General features: G+C 33.4%; 1 protein-coding gene across 1 annotated transcript in view; it reads right to left on the reverse strand.

Annotated features, from left to right (window-relative positions):
* The window catches only part of LOC145276774 (carbonic anhydrase 6-like), a gene marked incomplete in the record, with an annotated part of 205,100 nt that overhangs the window by 47,168 nt on the left and 140,810 nt on the right, over window positions 1–17,122 (reverse strand). The window contains 2 exon segments of the mRNA XM_080128035.1: window positions 1,130–1,144; window positions 7,018–7,035. Coding sequence (XP_079984161.1) covers window positions 1,130–1,144; window positions 7,018–7,035 — 33 coding nt within the window.

Consider the following 17,122-nt stretch of genomic DNA (forward strand, 5'->3'; position numbering starts at 1 on the left):
ATCTCCTCCTTCTTTTCGAGTAGAGGGGGATGATAGTCTGACGTGTTTACTTGCGGTGATGACGTCATTCTGTTAAATAGACGCATATAATATATTTATGATGTATTACATTTACATAAGATGTCATATTCCAAAAATCGCATAGATGTACTGCTGATTCAAAAAATCAGGTAAATGGAGGAGTGCACGCTAGGGCTTTTTTGTAACATTCCAAAAATCACGTAAATATATCAAGTAATCCTGAGTTAATATTATCATCCTTAATGTCCTCATGGCAGTAATTGCAAACACTCTTCTTAAGGAGGAGGGTATTAAAGTCACTGGAATGCTGAGACTGATACTACACTCAGAAATTCATGTTAAAGTAATGGTTGCCTAATGTGTGTTAATGTGTTAGTGTGTTAATGTTTTTTTATGTATTAATTTCGGAAAGATGCTGAAACAGTTTATGATTTAAACATTACTTTATTTCATGTATATTTTTAACAGTAGGGTGGTGGACATGGAGTCAGTCCCGGGATTGGATGAGATAAGTGCAAATATATACTAGCAGAATACCCAGCGTCCCCAGGATTGAATGAGATAGGTAGAAAATATATAATAGCAGGATACCCAGCATCGCCGGGGATCGACTGAGATAGATGGAAAAAATATACTAGCAGAATACGCGGCGTCACTCGGGCTTGGATAAGATAAGTGGAACATATATACTATGAGAATACCCGGAATTGATTGATGTGTTTGTAATGAAATAATCAGCCCTAGCAATATATCAAAGTTATTATTTTAGTGAGGGGGGATAATATATATATATATATATATATATATATATATATATATATATATATATATATATATATATAAGAGTGTCCATAAAGTCTGTGTGCAATTTTAAAATGAATTGTTCCAAAATCAAATCCTTTTTACATGTTATTTCTATTACAATCAAATAAAATTATAAATATTTTAAGGCGCACACGGACTTTATGGACACCCTATATATATATATATATATATATATATATATATATATATATATATATAATCAGGTTTTAGAGGATTATTTTCAGTTAGAAATTTTCTACTTCCTGTAAGTGTAAATGTACGAAGTGTGATAATATTTACTCACCATCATAGGTCCAATCTGAAAACAAAATTGAGAAAAATATTAATATTTCTGAATAAAGGTCATATGTTTTAATATTCAGAGTGAAAGCAACAATCTAACGGTTTTTTGCTGTTCATGTTTATAAAATAAACATGTATTGTACATGTAGTGTGTATACGTGGCCGTAGATGGCGCAACTCAACAGGTGTTGATGGCTTAAGTTAACATCAACAATCAAAGTATCTGCACAGAAAGAGCAAGGCTGGCTACTCTTAAGATGAAATCATCTTGTAGACGCGTACAACGATGAAAATTCTATTTCAAATCTCAAGCGCAACAGAATAAGATGAAATGCTGTTTCCTATACATCTTTAATATAAATCTCACCTGTCTGTTTAAATGTATGAAGGTATCTATGTTTGTACGTCTGCCTAAAATTTTCGATATAGGCGACAGATTTTCACGAGATCGGTATTCTTTTGAAGCTCGACCCGTCGGACGACAAATATCGAAAAAATTAGTTAAAAACATTAATTCCTTCATTCTCAACGGCACTTTTCTACAGGAAGGGGTCGTTTTTTTTCGCCGATATTTTCGAAAGTCATATCCTCTTTTGATTGACTAGCCTTAGTTTAAACCTACGTCACTTCTGGTTTGGCAATGGGCACAACAGCAAAGACGTCACTTTTTTTACATTCTTTTCCTCCTTCAGGGTACGAGTTCGAGTATGCCTTCCTACTACCACTTTTGTTTTGCTCAACGTACACCTATAAACACCCGTGCAACGCCGGGTACCTAGGCTAGTCTATAATATAAATCTTACCTGTCTGTTTAAATATATGCATGTATGTAGGTTTGTCTTTCTCGCAAAAACTTTTGACAGAGGCGATTGATCCTGGCAAGACTAGTATCATTTTGAAGCTCGATGTCTCGGACGACAAATATCGAAAAATTGGCTAAAAACATTAATCCGTTCACTCTAAACTCGGCTGATTTGTACAAGGAAGGGTCGATTTTTTTCGCCGACATTTTAGCAAGTCTTCGTCACACTTGTATTGACCTCAGTTAATTTCAATGGTTTTGACTCCTGGTCGGCTAAAACGTTAGATTTTCTTTCACTTTCTTTTCCGCCTTCCTTTGCGGCACGTGTTCGAGCCTTTCTGCCTACTATCATTTTTTTTTTGCTCAACACACACCTCCAAACACTCGTGCAACGCCGGGCACCCAGGCTAGTAACATATAAAGTAACTTGTAAAATAAAATGTAAAAGAAGAAACATCTCGTTCTAACATTTAAAAACAGCTTTATTTGTCATCTTCGTTAGTAACAATAAGTAAAATGTTTAGTCGTGTTCCTGTGTGAACACGCAGATTAAAGATAAGACAGGCTTGTTGAAAGAAACAGAGTTCATGTATGTTTGTGTCTAAAGTACTCGTGGAAACATGAAAGATCAAAAACTGTACTGTAGGATGAGAAAGAGGGTTCGTGTGTGTATCGCTTGCGGAGATAGCCATTCTGATTAATGTTTACGAGTTTAGAAATATACAAACAAATTTGGCTGTTTTTTTTCTCAGTATAACTGTTACATGATAAGGGCTGTCCCCTTTAGAATTTAGTTTAAAATGAAAATGAAATAGCATAGGCGGAATTCGAACCTCGTAATCTAGTTTAGAAATAGATTACGTGTGAGAATTTAAAAATGTAAAACAAAACATTTGTTTAGAAATAGATAAATATTTCAAGAAAAGAATGTGAGCTGTCAAGTTTATTATGAAATTTTAAATTGAAAGAATGCAGCTTATAAGATAATGTTTTAACATATTGAATATAGGTTAAAATTCCTTTTGTAGAAATAGGAAAAGTTTGGACACGTATGTCCAGGAAACGTGAAAGAATGCACATGTTTTAACATGTGTATGACGTCACGAAAAATAGAAAGTTCTAGAATAGAGAAAAACTTTAGAGTTAGATCAGTCAGTGAAGAGACTCAAAGACAGTCAGACGTCTGGAAGCGAGTCGTCACTTCAAGGAAAAATGTGAGACTTTGAATTCTTGTGAAGAATAAACCAACAAGTGTTTTTGTAAAGCTCGTCTTGTGTCTTATGTTTCTTATACAAAGGTAAAGTCCAATTGTATTATATATTTGTGTTATATGTATTTACATACACGTCTCAACATCACAATGTCCGAACTGTCTGAACACTATATCCCTTCACTCTAAGAGCTTTCTTCTCCTTCTTCCATCAGCAAGATCTAAGAAAGAACATTTATCTATCTAAGTCTCTTCCAACATATCTCTCTAAGTCTCTCTTACAATAAAATGAACTTCTCTATCTCTCTCGGAGTCTTCAACATCCCTCACTGTAATAAGACAAGCATCACTTGTAATAAGACTCTCTCTAAGCCTCTCTCTCTCACTAAGAAAAAGCATCTCTCTCAAGACAAAGACTCTTAATAACTCTTCCTAAGACTCTTAAAATGAAACCCCCTATATGTAACATAACAGAATATTTGAAACTGGTAAACATAGTGTATAAATAAATAAATATAAAGACATGAAATTTCATTCTAACATTTAATAAGTGGCTTTATTTGTTATCTTTGTTAGTAGGGACCAGGAAACGGGTTAGTCGTTGAAAGTATTCCTGTGTGGAGAAGTAGATTAAATATTAGACAGACTTGTTGAAAGAGACAGAGTTCATGTATGGTTGTGCCTAAACTAGTAGTGGAAACGTACATCGAAAAAGATTAGTGACAGTACTGTAGGGCGAGAAAGAGGGTTTGCGTGTGAACGGCCTGTAAGTCCGTGTGTGGAGGTAGCCATGTTGGCTTCTTTGTATTAAAGTCTTAAGTGAAACCCCGAACCCGAAGATCGGATGAGTTCTGTTGAGTTCCAAGAGTGACGTTGAGAAAGAGAGAAAGTGTGTTGCCAGTTTAACTTTTTATAAACTCGATCATGTGATTAAAAGCTGGCTTCATAATGGACAAGCCAAGAAGGAAGTGTGTGCATAATCTCCAGCCTCGAAAATTCGCTACTGCTTATGTTTGTTGCAATTTAGTCTGCTACAAACTTCTGGGAGATATTCTTGAGGTTTGCTATGATAAATTATAGATCCGTTTCATAACAACGGTTTTCTGTGTTTCCATTAAGTGGTAACTTCATTACTATAAATATTTTGGAGTGATTTTTGCTGCCGCTGTTGCTGTTGAATTTATACTATTTAATTTTTGTAATTCTTAAAGAATAATACAGTGAATACAATAGCTTCCATTAAGGAAAGAAAGCAAAACTGGAAACAATATAATTTATATTAATTTCGGCATGTTTCATATAAAAAACTTAGATATTATTAAAAAGAAGAATTTTGCTACAAAATGATATGCATGCGGTAGATCTAGTCTAAAAATTTATCACTGCGCCATTATTTTACTTTCTGAAAGTACAACTTTTATTTTTGAATTTCTCTGCGTCTTAGTTTATTTTTTTATGGGTGAGTCTAGTAAAACTTGAATTCTTGGATTTTTTGTTGAAAATATAGTGAATTCCAATTCTTATTATAGACAAACACATGAAACTATCTGCACCTGAAAATAGATATAAAGGCATTTAATTAGTACTTGGTTGTATACTACAAACAGAAAGAAACTGTGAGCCCCCCACCACCTTGAAGAAGAAAACACTAATTTATAATATGAAAGTTTACGGCTTGATTACTGTTGAATATTTGAGTGTTGAAAAAAAATGACTCATTTTATACAATTAATTGAACACAAATGATATTTTATCAACAATATTGTGGATTGATATTTTTCTTTTTTGTTTTATTTTACTTCAGTCGAAGTTCTCAGAAATCAAGGGGCCCACTACCTGTGGCTGACACTTGAACTCTATATGAGATACATAGATATTCGAATGTTCCATCAATCTTCATTATCTATCAAACACTTAGTTAGTAAAGAAATTGAGAACATAGTTTTCTTTCCCCAATTAACCATTTTTATACGTTGTAGTATATCTTTCGTTTTGGTCTCTTGGTCTTACTGGATTCCAAGACAGGAATTTATCTAGTCTGGTGGAGTATCCAGCTTCGAGTTGTTACTTGAGGTAACGTCACTTGGAGAAGGTGCACCGTTCCTCATAAAAACTAATGTGGGTTAGCCATAGTGAGGAGATCTTATTTGAGCAGCGAATACTATGTGATTTTGAATATTTAAATAAGCACCCCATCTAGTGATGGCGTAACGATAAAAAATACCCTTGATAGCCCTGGCGAAGCATCAAGTATTCAACTACTGACAATATTTGAATTACACTACAAACTCGTGTAATGAGTTCAATCTCAGCCACACACACACACACACACACACACACACACACACACACACACACACACATATATATATATATATATATATATATATATATATATATATATATATAACTTGAATTCTTGGATTTTTTGTTGAAAATATAGTGAATTCCAATTCTTATCATAGACAAACACACGAAACTTTCTGCACCTGAAAATAGATATAAAGGCATTTAATTAGTACTTGGTTGTATACTATATATATATATATATATATATATATATATATATATATATATATATATATATATATATATATATAGGGTGGCCCACTTAAAAGTAACCCAACATCTATAATCTTTCTTTAATCAATTTTTTTTCAGATTAAGCGTCCCACTTAAAAGTAGCCCGATCTCTCTAATCTTTCTTTTACCGACCAACTGACACCACAAGGCAAAATGTAATTCTTTTTCCAACAATATAGTGCTACATGCCACACGTCTTACGGATCACTGACACAAGTTCATGACATGTTTACGGAAGAGAGAACAATAAGCAACGGGTTATGGCCACCACGTTCCCCGGACTTGTCATCATGTGATTTTTATCTTTGCGGGAATTTAAAACAAAAAGGTTTATTCAAATAATCCTCACAATCTAGACCAAATAAAGGAGAACATTACCAACGCAATCAGGAGAATCACCAGAGAAGATCTATGGGCAGTATCTGCCAACGTGTTGTTAAACGTGCCCCAAAATTCATAGATATCAACGGAGAGCACTTCCAGCATCTTTTATAACACTACAGGTAATTTAAACAATAAAACAATCCTCCTCCTATCTACTACATTTTCTTAGCTACTTTTAAGTGGCTACTCTCTATATATAATAGTGCGATATATTAATAATATCTATTAAGTCAGTTTCCCTTTTGTATTCGTTAAAAGTAGACAAAATGCATCAAATGTGCTGTTTTTCACTTACGAGAGTGGATGCAATGGCGACCATCTCTGAATATATTATTATTATTATTATTATTAGTAGTAGTAGTAGTAGTAGTAGCAGCAGCAGCAGTAGTAGGAAATACTACTACTACTACTACTACTACTACTACTACTACTAATAATAATAATGTAAAGACTGATGAACTGACCAAACCTCAGCCGAATAAGTGCGAAGAGAACTTGGACCTTGGGGAGGCTTATTGCCACTCAAATCCCAGCAAAGATTAATAGCCGCTGCCAACGGGAAATCAATGGCAAGCAGCTGTTGCGATAATGCAAATTTATTTGCAAATTTATTTGCAAATGTTATCGAAAGAGGTGGAGAGTACTATAGCTACTGCCAACGAGAAATCAATGTAAGGCAGCTGTTGCGATGATGCAAATTTATTTGCAAACGTTATCGAAGAGGAGGAGAGTACTGGAAACCTGGGGAGACTTGTTGTCACTCAGCTTCCAGTAAACACCACAGGCTGTTCCCAGGGAAAGATCTCTGAACACCTGCGGGAAAGCTCCTTGTGAGCCAATAATAAATAAAAGTATCACTATGAAATTTTATTTATCACACACTATCGAAAAAACGGAAGTTTCTACTTACGTTTACAGTCGTGCTCCTCTGAAACGAAAAGAAAAAGAGAAAACATAATTTCTTTTTTGCAATTTTTTTCATCAAGACCAGGTTTATATTAAGGAGACATTAAGTAAAAGATCGGACACGGGAATTCTATAATGCATAAAAGACCTATTATTATTGTGTGAAAATAGTGTTTATACAGAGTTATGAGATTAGAAAGGCTTTTATTTTCTGAAGTTGAATATTTTAATGTTAACCCAAGGTTGCTTTCGTTCTGGTTATGTACAGGCTTGAACGATAAATTTGTAGCCCTAAGGAAAACAAGACAACAGCTTTATTTCAAAACTTTTATTGAAAATAATCAATTCAGATAACTTGATTATGTTGTAGAGCTGACATCTATTCAATGTAACCGCCTTCAACATCAATCACCGTCTCTATGCGCGTCCGGAACTGGGAGCACACTTTTTCAACAAGCGCTCGTGTGAGCTCGGCAAATACTCTGTGAATGGCGGCGATTAGGCTGGCTTTGGTTTTTTGGTAGGTCATGTTGGTGATGATCTCGACGTATGACCAAACGAAGCAGTCCAACGATTTCAGGTCGAGGAAGGAGGGGGGCAGTGAGCTAAGGGTTTAAAGTCGTAACACTCTTTCTGAAGCCAAGCCTGAGCCTCTTTTGACTTGTGGGCCGGCGCCGAGTCTTGCTGCTACACCTAGGGTCTGCCAGCGTCCACCTGATTGCACCAGGGGATCATCACACCCTTCAACAAATCCAGGTACACTTTGGTGTTGACTTTCAAGCCGACTTCGAAGATGTGAGGCCATCACTTGAAACCACACTAAAGACCATAACCGTAGCCGGAAACTTCGTTGAGATGTGTCTTCAAGCGTTGAAGCGTCCGGATGTGCATTTTGAGGGTGCTGGCAATTGTTGTGTTGTCATAACTTGGATCGGTAGAGAACTTGAGTTGTACAGCGACGCATCTCCGATTTCGCTCGTTGAACATTGTGTCACTCTCAGACATGATAGAAGGCTCCTATGCACAACTGGCCAACTAGTATATTGTTACATGATAAGGACTGTCCCCTTTTCATGTAAGTATAAAAATAGAGAGATTTAGTTAAAATGAAAATGAAATAGAATAGACGAAATTCAAACCTCGTAATTTAGGTTTAGAAATAGATTACGAGAGAGAATTAGCAAATGGAATGTAAAAAACAAACCATTGTTTAGCTTAGAGATAAAATAGTTTTAAAAAAAGAATGTGCATTGTCAATTCTGTTATGAAATTCAATTGAAGAATGCAACTATAAGATAATTTAATAAACATGTTTTTAACATATTGGAAATATAGGTTACTGGGAATATAGGTTAAAATTCCTTTTGTAAACAAAGGAAAAAGTTTTGGCCACGCATTTCCAGAACACGTAAAAGAAGACACATGTTTTAACATGTGTATGACGTCATGGAAAATGGGAAGTTCTGGATATAGATAGAAACTTTAGAGAAACTGAGAGAGAGCCTGAGAGAGAGTCAGAGGGAGTCTGAGGACGACAGACGATAGTCTGGAGTTGGGAGTCAAACGTCTAGAAGCGAGACGGTTACCTTTGAAACATAGAATGTGAAACTTTGAATTCCTGAAAGCAAAGCCACCGGCCGGTCCATGGAAATAAACCCATCATGTGTTTTTATAAACGTCGTCTTTGTGTTGTAATTCTACCAAAAAGGTAAAGTGGAAATTGTCATTATATGTCTTCTATATCATGTGGTTTAAAATGTCTTTACATACACAATGTCTCAACAATCTAAGAGCTTCTACACTTCTAAGTATGAACTTTTTTTTATATATATGAATATCTTTATAACACGAACAATCTCTCTTACAACATCTCTCTCTCTCTCTCTCTAAGACACAACAACAGACTCTTAATAAGACTCTCTAAGACTCTAAGACTCACTTTTAATAAGATTTAATAACAACAATAACAATAACAAGAACAAGAACAATAATAACAATAAATATATATAACAATATGATCTGCAACAACAAAAAAGATAACCGGTTTTCATTAAGCGGAAATGGAATCATGTCTTTTATATGGCGACAATTTTATCGTTTCACACACACACACACACACACACACACACACACACACACACACACACACACACACACATATATATATATATATATATATATATATATATATATATATATATATATATATATATACATTAGGAGGTATATTTGATGAGAAAAACGAAAAAATGTGCTCAATACGTGCATAAAGCTACATATGTTTTTATTTTTCAACCTCGGGGATTTTTACTAAAATCATTACAAATTGTTTCGATAGACAAGACAATAAAAATCCTGTCCATCTCCTCAGACAATTCAAGCTAAAAAAACAAATTCGAAGGAAAAAATTGTTTTAAAATTAAGTATGGATATATTCAAAAGATGAGTATGGATATATTCAAAAGAAGAGTTGAAGTGCTGGACAGAGATGGAGAGGGAGGAGTAAGAAGAAGAAAAAGGAAGAGGAAAAATGGGTGGGGGAGGTATAGATAATATTTATAATTAGGATTACGATTAAAAATTGAGAATAGAAGCAAAGCAACAAAAAGGAGTGAAGTGGACTAAAAAGAAGGTTAATAGTATTTAATATAAAATAAAACATACAAAAAAAAATCCAAAAGATAATAAATAATAAAGTAGAATAAAAAAATATAGTGCCAACTTGCTGACGGTTAACTGTATAACTGGATAAACATAAAAAAAATAAAATAATAATAACAATATTCTTTCTCATCTTTTTTATAAGCAAATGTTTCTTAGATTTTTGCGCCACTGAATTAATTTTGACGCTCAGAATTAATTATTACTCAGTGTCCAAGTAAAATACTGTTTCTTTTTGTCAATGTTATGCTTGCAAACATTTTTTTTTCAATGGGAAGATGTTTCGTTGTTTGCTTTTTTTTTTTTTACAAAGTAGTCACCACTTATCAAGGCCCGGAAGCCACTCAGGGATAAGGGTTATTGTAAGTACAGTACGTTAGTGTGGATATTTAAAGTGTCTACTTAAGGGGGCGGTTCATCAGGAATGTACGTGTTCCATTTCAGATCAGGAGTGAAGGTCAAGCCCAGAAGCTTGTCAAAACATAGGGCTTCTCCTAAACGAGAGCCATCCATTTCAATTGATGCCAGATGGGGATCAGAGCGTTGATGATGTAAACATAGGAGTTTGGTTTATAGATGCATTAAAGGTAACCAGCCACGTCTTCCCCCACTGAACCACTCGTTCGAGACCAGAGGAGAGAGAATCAGAGAGAGCTTTGTCATTTACAGCCTTTGATGTGTTGCAGTAGATGGTCGTGTCATCAGCATAGATGTCAACGACGCAGTTGATTTTTCGTGAATCCCAAATCCTTCGTTCGTCAGTGTTATACAAACACTGGGTTATTTAAAATCGGGCATCTTTCGTGAATTCTTCGAATCCTCACTCACCAGAGTTATAACCCTGTTTAAAGGGATACAAGAAAAACAGAACACGAGAATAGAATAGCAAAACAAGAACATGCAAAAGTGTGAATTGTTCGTCTAGCCGAGGAGCAACATCGGTTGGTCGACCGGGTTTCGAGCCCTGTCTTACGGCCTTGTCTTCCAGTATTTATTGTGTATGAAGTATTTCATTCGTAGGTATTAATAAAAGGAAAGGAAAGGGGAAATATATCTGAATTAGAAAGAGAAAAAGAAGCGGAAGAGGAAATGGAGAAGAGAAGTATATCTAAATTAGAAAGATAAAAAGGAGAGAGAGAGGGGGAGAGAGAAAGGAAGAGAGAGAGAGAGAGAGAGAGAGAGAGAGGGAGAGAGAGAGAGTTATTGTCTACATGTGTATAAAATCCACTGTTATCATGCCACTGGTCTCAATTTCTTATCCTACCCCCCTGTGTTTTATTTCATGTAATTTAACTATGGCTAAAATGTCATGAAAAATATTTGTGAAAGTAAGATTTATGCGGAAGTAATTGTTATCTCGGAGCTCTTAAATAAAACTGACTGTCATGGGATGATATATTTTTCTCTTTTGATATGAAGAAATTATCATTAATTACACAAAAGATAATATTAATTATCCAAATAATAACATATAAAAATAAAATAATATAAATATTATTATTAATATTATTATTATTACAACAAAATAAACATACTTAAAATATTATATAATAATAATAATGATAAAAATAATACATTAATTAAAAGGAAATAACAATAAAAGACTATATAAAATAATTATAAAAAGTATTACTTAAGAATTTGAATCTCACACTATGTTACGGTTTTATTCCTAGTCTAGTGGTTAACGGAACGCCGCAAACATATTATTGCAAAATAAAAAGATTAAAAAAAAAAGATAATTTGAAAATAAAAACAATTTTATTACAAAGAAAGAAAAAGAAAGACAAAATCAAGAATAGAAAAGAATAACGAATTTCTAATAAGCTTTTTTTTCGATGGTGCAAGGGAAATAACTCTGTGTTTTTTTCGTTATTTCCCTTTTGATAGAAGTAAACTTTTTTTGTACTGTTTGTTTTTATCTTTTAGACATAAATTCTTTTTAGTCAAACATAATTCAGAAAAATCTATATTTACCAGTTATTGATGAAATAGATATTTTCTCTGTATCTTGTTCCAGTTAATCTGTTATTTTACGGCTCGAATTTTCTTGTGTTTTTCTTCGGTCGGAGCTATATAGTTGCTCTCTTATCATCGCGTCCCAAACTGTGTTACAACTAGTTATAAATTGCGATCGTTCGCTATTTATAGCTGTTGCTAGAGACAGTTCGAGAAAGAACAGAAAGGAATACTTTTTTGTTCCATCTTTTGAATATATTCAGAGACGCCAAAAAAAGTGTTTTACATTCAAATTCTTACGTAATACTTATTATTATTATTTTATATAATCTTTTATTGTTATTTCCTTTTAATTAAGTAATTTATTATTTTATTATTATTATATAGAATTTTAAGTATTTTTATTGTGTTATAATTATTAATAATATTAATAATTACTTTTATAATATTTTATAATTAATATTATCTTTTGTGTAATAAATGATAATTTCTTTATACTGTAAGAGGAAAATATATCATCCTATGACACAGACACATAAAAGAACATAAGGATGACACGCATGTGTACCGAATAGGAATGTGGTATGCAGGAATCGCATACATAATATAGTTAAATATTATATACACATGCACACACATATACAATACATAATGCTTGATTACATCCCAATTTCCAAATTAAAAAAAAATGATCTACAATTATGATATTTGTTTATTATATTTTTTTATGTCACGAATGACCATAACTTTTTCCTTTTACCCTCTTACGCACATTTCGTAATCCTTAACGAAAATATTGTCTTTAGTTTATTTAGAGGCTTTTCGAATACGATCAAATAATAAAAAAAATAAACGTAGTATTCCAATACAAAACCACAAGGAAGAACGGTAATTCAGAAAGACGAGAAAAATGACAAGTCAAAAACACGAAAAACTCAATTTGAAGATGACAATATATGACAACGTCTAATAACATTTAAAAATGAATGTTTATTATAGATTTTAGTCCTAAAATTAAAGAATACTCTTTATAAATTCTTAGATGTTATTGAATAGCTATATATAAAAACAAATATCATTAATTTGTTAAATTACTAAACACAAAATGTACGAGCAATATCTCTTAGACCTCCACGTAACCATCATGTAATAAATCCAGACTCCAACCAAATATGTAATCCATAAACGGTAATACAAACGCTAGCGAAAATAAACTTAAGATTATAGATAATACGATTTTTTCTGAAATTTGAAAATTTCTAATTAAAGTTTTGTTTTAGAATTCACAATCGTTTTTATTTTCACAATTCTAAAGAAGCAGAAGGAAATCCAAGGGATGCAATTTTGAAAAAGAAAAGTAAATCCCCTATTGTTATTTCTAATACAATTAAAAAATAAGGAAAAAAAATCTCTATTTTATCTCAATAATTTTAAATTCTGAATTTCTACGTGTATTTTGTTGGATAATCTGTAAGGGTTCATAAAGAAAGTAATAAAATTCCCAACCGGATGTTAACTCATCGACTGTCACAAACAAAGCATGTAAACGCGTCACTACGTATAGGCTCCACGCACCATTCTGGCAAAAAGAGAAAAAAATAGTAAAAATTAATTAGCCAATAGGAGCGGGCGCACTAAAAATAAGATTTAACAGCGAACGTGTCTGTGGGAGCCGACAAGGAGAAATATAAACCTAGGATTTTTATAAACGAGTGGGGGGGGGAAGACATCAAGAATAGGACAGAATTGCAATTAAGCGAAAACTTACTCGCTTTCACCGTAAAAGCTGAAAACACTCATCTCGGTGAGTTATTTAAAATCGGGTATCTTTCGAATGACAAAAAGAAACAAGGAATAAGTACTCTTTATGAACATTCTCCCCCTTTTTATTTCGTTTACTCCAACATCTTATTTTGCATTATTTTGAAAGGTGGCGACACGTTTTTGAACGCACACATTCAGTCTAGTCTTTATTGTTAGTCAAAGTTATTCAAAACTTTAAATGTTCATAGTTTGTCGTGTGTTAAATGGAGTTTCTATTTCATGTCTTTTTATATTGTAATACACGAAACAATCTGTACATCTATAAGTCTTTCTTAGACCTAAATGAAATGAATAGATCATTGCTCTTATACATTAGTTGTCGAAAATTTACTCAGTAGACGGTAACTTTACGAAGTAAAGCATTTCCATGTTGTATGAGTTCATCCAATTTGCTTCTATGCAAAATCTATATTCCTCATTCTTAAATTTACTCAGCACCGCAAAACATCATGTATTTTATTTTTGTTAGAACTCAGTAATACGAAAAAAAAAGAAGCTCTTAATTGCATCTCTGGAGACTACCTTCGTTAGATATTATTGATTGGATAGATAAGAATGGTGAATGAGATTAAATGAACAAGCTGACGGAACAAAGAAAACGTGGATATTGCTGTTTGATTTATGTGATGGTTTAAAAAAAAGGAAGTAATGAATTTCTTCTCCTGATCACACATGTACTCTACACCATTTATGGTCTTATCATATATTAAAGATCAATCTCATATTGTTTAATTTCCATTTTCACCTGCACAAATCTGGCACAAGCGATCTTGGTGTATGGATGAAATATCACAGTCATGCGTTTTTGTTTTCCTAGAAACTGAATCTGTCTATACGGCATAATCACGTTGGCACACCGGTTCCCGTCAGATCATCGAGTTAAGCAACGTTGAGCCTGGCCATTGCTAAAATTGGTGACCAATTTGGGAATTCCAGGCGCTGTATATAGAAGGACGTCGGCACCTCCCTGGAAGAGTTGCAAAAACCTAACGTCGTTATCTCCCCTAATGGGGATATACATGCGACTGGGGATCGCTTGTGAATTTTATACTCCCATGAACCTACTTCTTCAGGTAGGGTTAGTGCGTTTCACACACACACACACACACACACACACACACACACACACACACACACACACACACACACACACACACTATTATCAGTTTATAATACAGACTGTGGTTGCAGTATCTTTTAACCCTGCGTTAGTCCCATGGGTGTTGTGTCACCCCACTTCACTTAACTGCTCATCATTCTTAGTTGGAACACGTACATCAAGTCTGTTGCCAAGGTCGCTGGAAATATGGTGGGACCCCTTCTACTGCTCTAGAAGATATCTCACTACTGATGCAATTCTCTATCTATATAAAAGCCAAGTACGTCCAAGGATGGAATACTGTTGCCATATCTGGGTAGGAGCTGCTAAAAACAGCCTATCCTGTCTTGACAGAGTACAAAATAGACTTCGTAGCTTAGTGGGGGATGCCCTTTTCTCTACCCTGCAACCTCTCTCACACAGAAGAGACGTTGCGAGCCTATCCTTGTTTTATCGTTATTTCCATGGCAGGTGCTCGTCTGAACTCCAATCTCTGGTTCCCCCTCGCCAATCTTTCACGAAAAACACCCGTCTAGCTGAATCCACTGTGAAAAATTTCCCCCACTCTATATCTGTGCCTAAATCAAAACGCGGATTCCATGAACAAAGCTTCTGTCTTAGAACTGCACGCCTGTGGAACTCTGTTCCGTTTGCCTGCTTCCACCGGACTACAACGTGGATGTCTTCAAGTCCAACGTTAACAAATTTCTAATGAACCGCCCCCTTAAGTAAACACTTCATCAAATCTCCACACTTACGTAATATACTTACAATAACCCTTATCTCTGAGTGACTTCCGGGCCTTGAAAAGTGGTGATCACTGAGTAAAAAAAAAAAAAAAAAAGTTGTCAATCTATTTCTTTCCCTCCCTCCCAGTAATCTCGTGACTCAGTGCGGGTATAGCACACGTGGTATGGCACCCTTATATCCCAGTCTTCCTTATAGGTAGACGTCGCTTTATCCTTCTGGGGCATCCAGTCACCTCATTTGACTAAAGTAGGTATGATTTTATGATTTATATGTTTGGATTTATATGTTTATGATATATATTTTTGTATTTGTCCAATGGGAATGAGAATTTGTAGATATAAGCGCATATTATGCATCATAAGGCTATTCTGTAGTATTTAATATGGAATTAATATTTTAGTATTTTTTATATCATAAGTTTTGATGGGATTATTATTATATTTGCAAGTCTTTATTTTATTATATTTTATTTCATTATATTTGCCATTTTCAGTCTTGTAACTGTGAGCCTAGCTAATGTAATATCTTAATTGTTCCTTAGTTTTACAATTTATTTTATTCTAATATTATTTTAGATTAATATCAACAAGATACAACTGATTCAAACTGTTCAACGGGACTTGTAGATATATTCTAAACCAGCAGGATAACTATATTTTACGAAATAAGAACACCATAAACATTTTTGTATCGGTGTATAAACACTCCATGGGACTAACTATGTTTAGAACGGCCAGCGTATGAACTCAGTTAAATATAAAATGAGAAATATCCCCTTACATCGAACTAATATTATTCTGAATTAAACTTTAGAGAAGACCAATAGCCATTGTCAGTGGAAAATAAATGGTAAACTTTTGTGTTGGTAATGCAAAAAGAAAAAGAAAATGATTTGCAAAAAACAAAAAAAAACAAAAACAAAAAAAAACAATGATTGGCAAAAAAAACAATGATTTGCAAAAAAAAAACAATGATTTGCAAAAAAAAAAAAACAATGATTTGCAAAAAAAAAATTATTTGCAAAAAAAATGATTTGCAAAAGAAAAAAAATGATTTGCAAAGAAAACAAAAAAAAAACAATGATTTGCAAAGACAAAAAAAAAAAAAAAAAAACAATGATTTGCAAAAAAAAAAAAAACAATGATTTGCAAAAAAAAAAAAAAATATTTACAAAAGAAAAAAAAAAATGATTTGCAAAAAAAAAAAAAAAAAAAAATGATTCGCAAAAAAATGAATGATTTGCAATAGTGAGCAAACTGTCTTTGGAGTGTTGGAAGCCTGGAGAGACGCGTTACCGTTTTCCTTCCGTACGGACATGAACATTCTAAACTTTCCTATTATAAATTATTTTCGGTTATCGTTCCCTTGTTTACAAAGGCTGTCCGCAGTCCTAACACGAGGCAAGTTGTAATATACGGATGACCAACACTGTATATAATCCACCTTAAGATATAATTTCTGTAATAAACATATATCTTTTCAAATCAAACATATTTTTCCCAATAGTAAAATGATATAATAAAATATAACTTTTATAATAAAACTATTTATGAACTTTTTCAAAAATCAAACATGACATTTAATTAAAAAGCAGTTCATAATATAATTTTTAATAAATATATACATTTTAAAAAGGTTATAATTAGGGCTGTGGCAACAGCATATTCTCTTCATTGTTTTTGACTCGAGTATATATCCGTTAATATCTTCTATGTTTTTATCTAGACTGATGTGGTTCTCAGTTGATTGACTGTGTCTTTCAATGTCGGATATATATTTGAGGGTCAACAGCCCTAGTTATAATTCTGTGTTATGA

Source organism: Euprymna scolopes, chromosome 1, assembly GCF_053919585.1.
Source record: "Euprymna scolopes isolate OS-2025 chromosome 1, ASM5391958v1, whole genome shotgun sequence".
NCBI lineage: Eukaryota > Metazoa > Mollusca > Cephalopoda > Sepiida > Sepiolidae > Euprymna > Euprymna scolopes.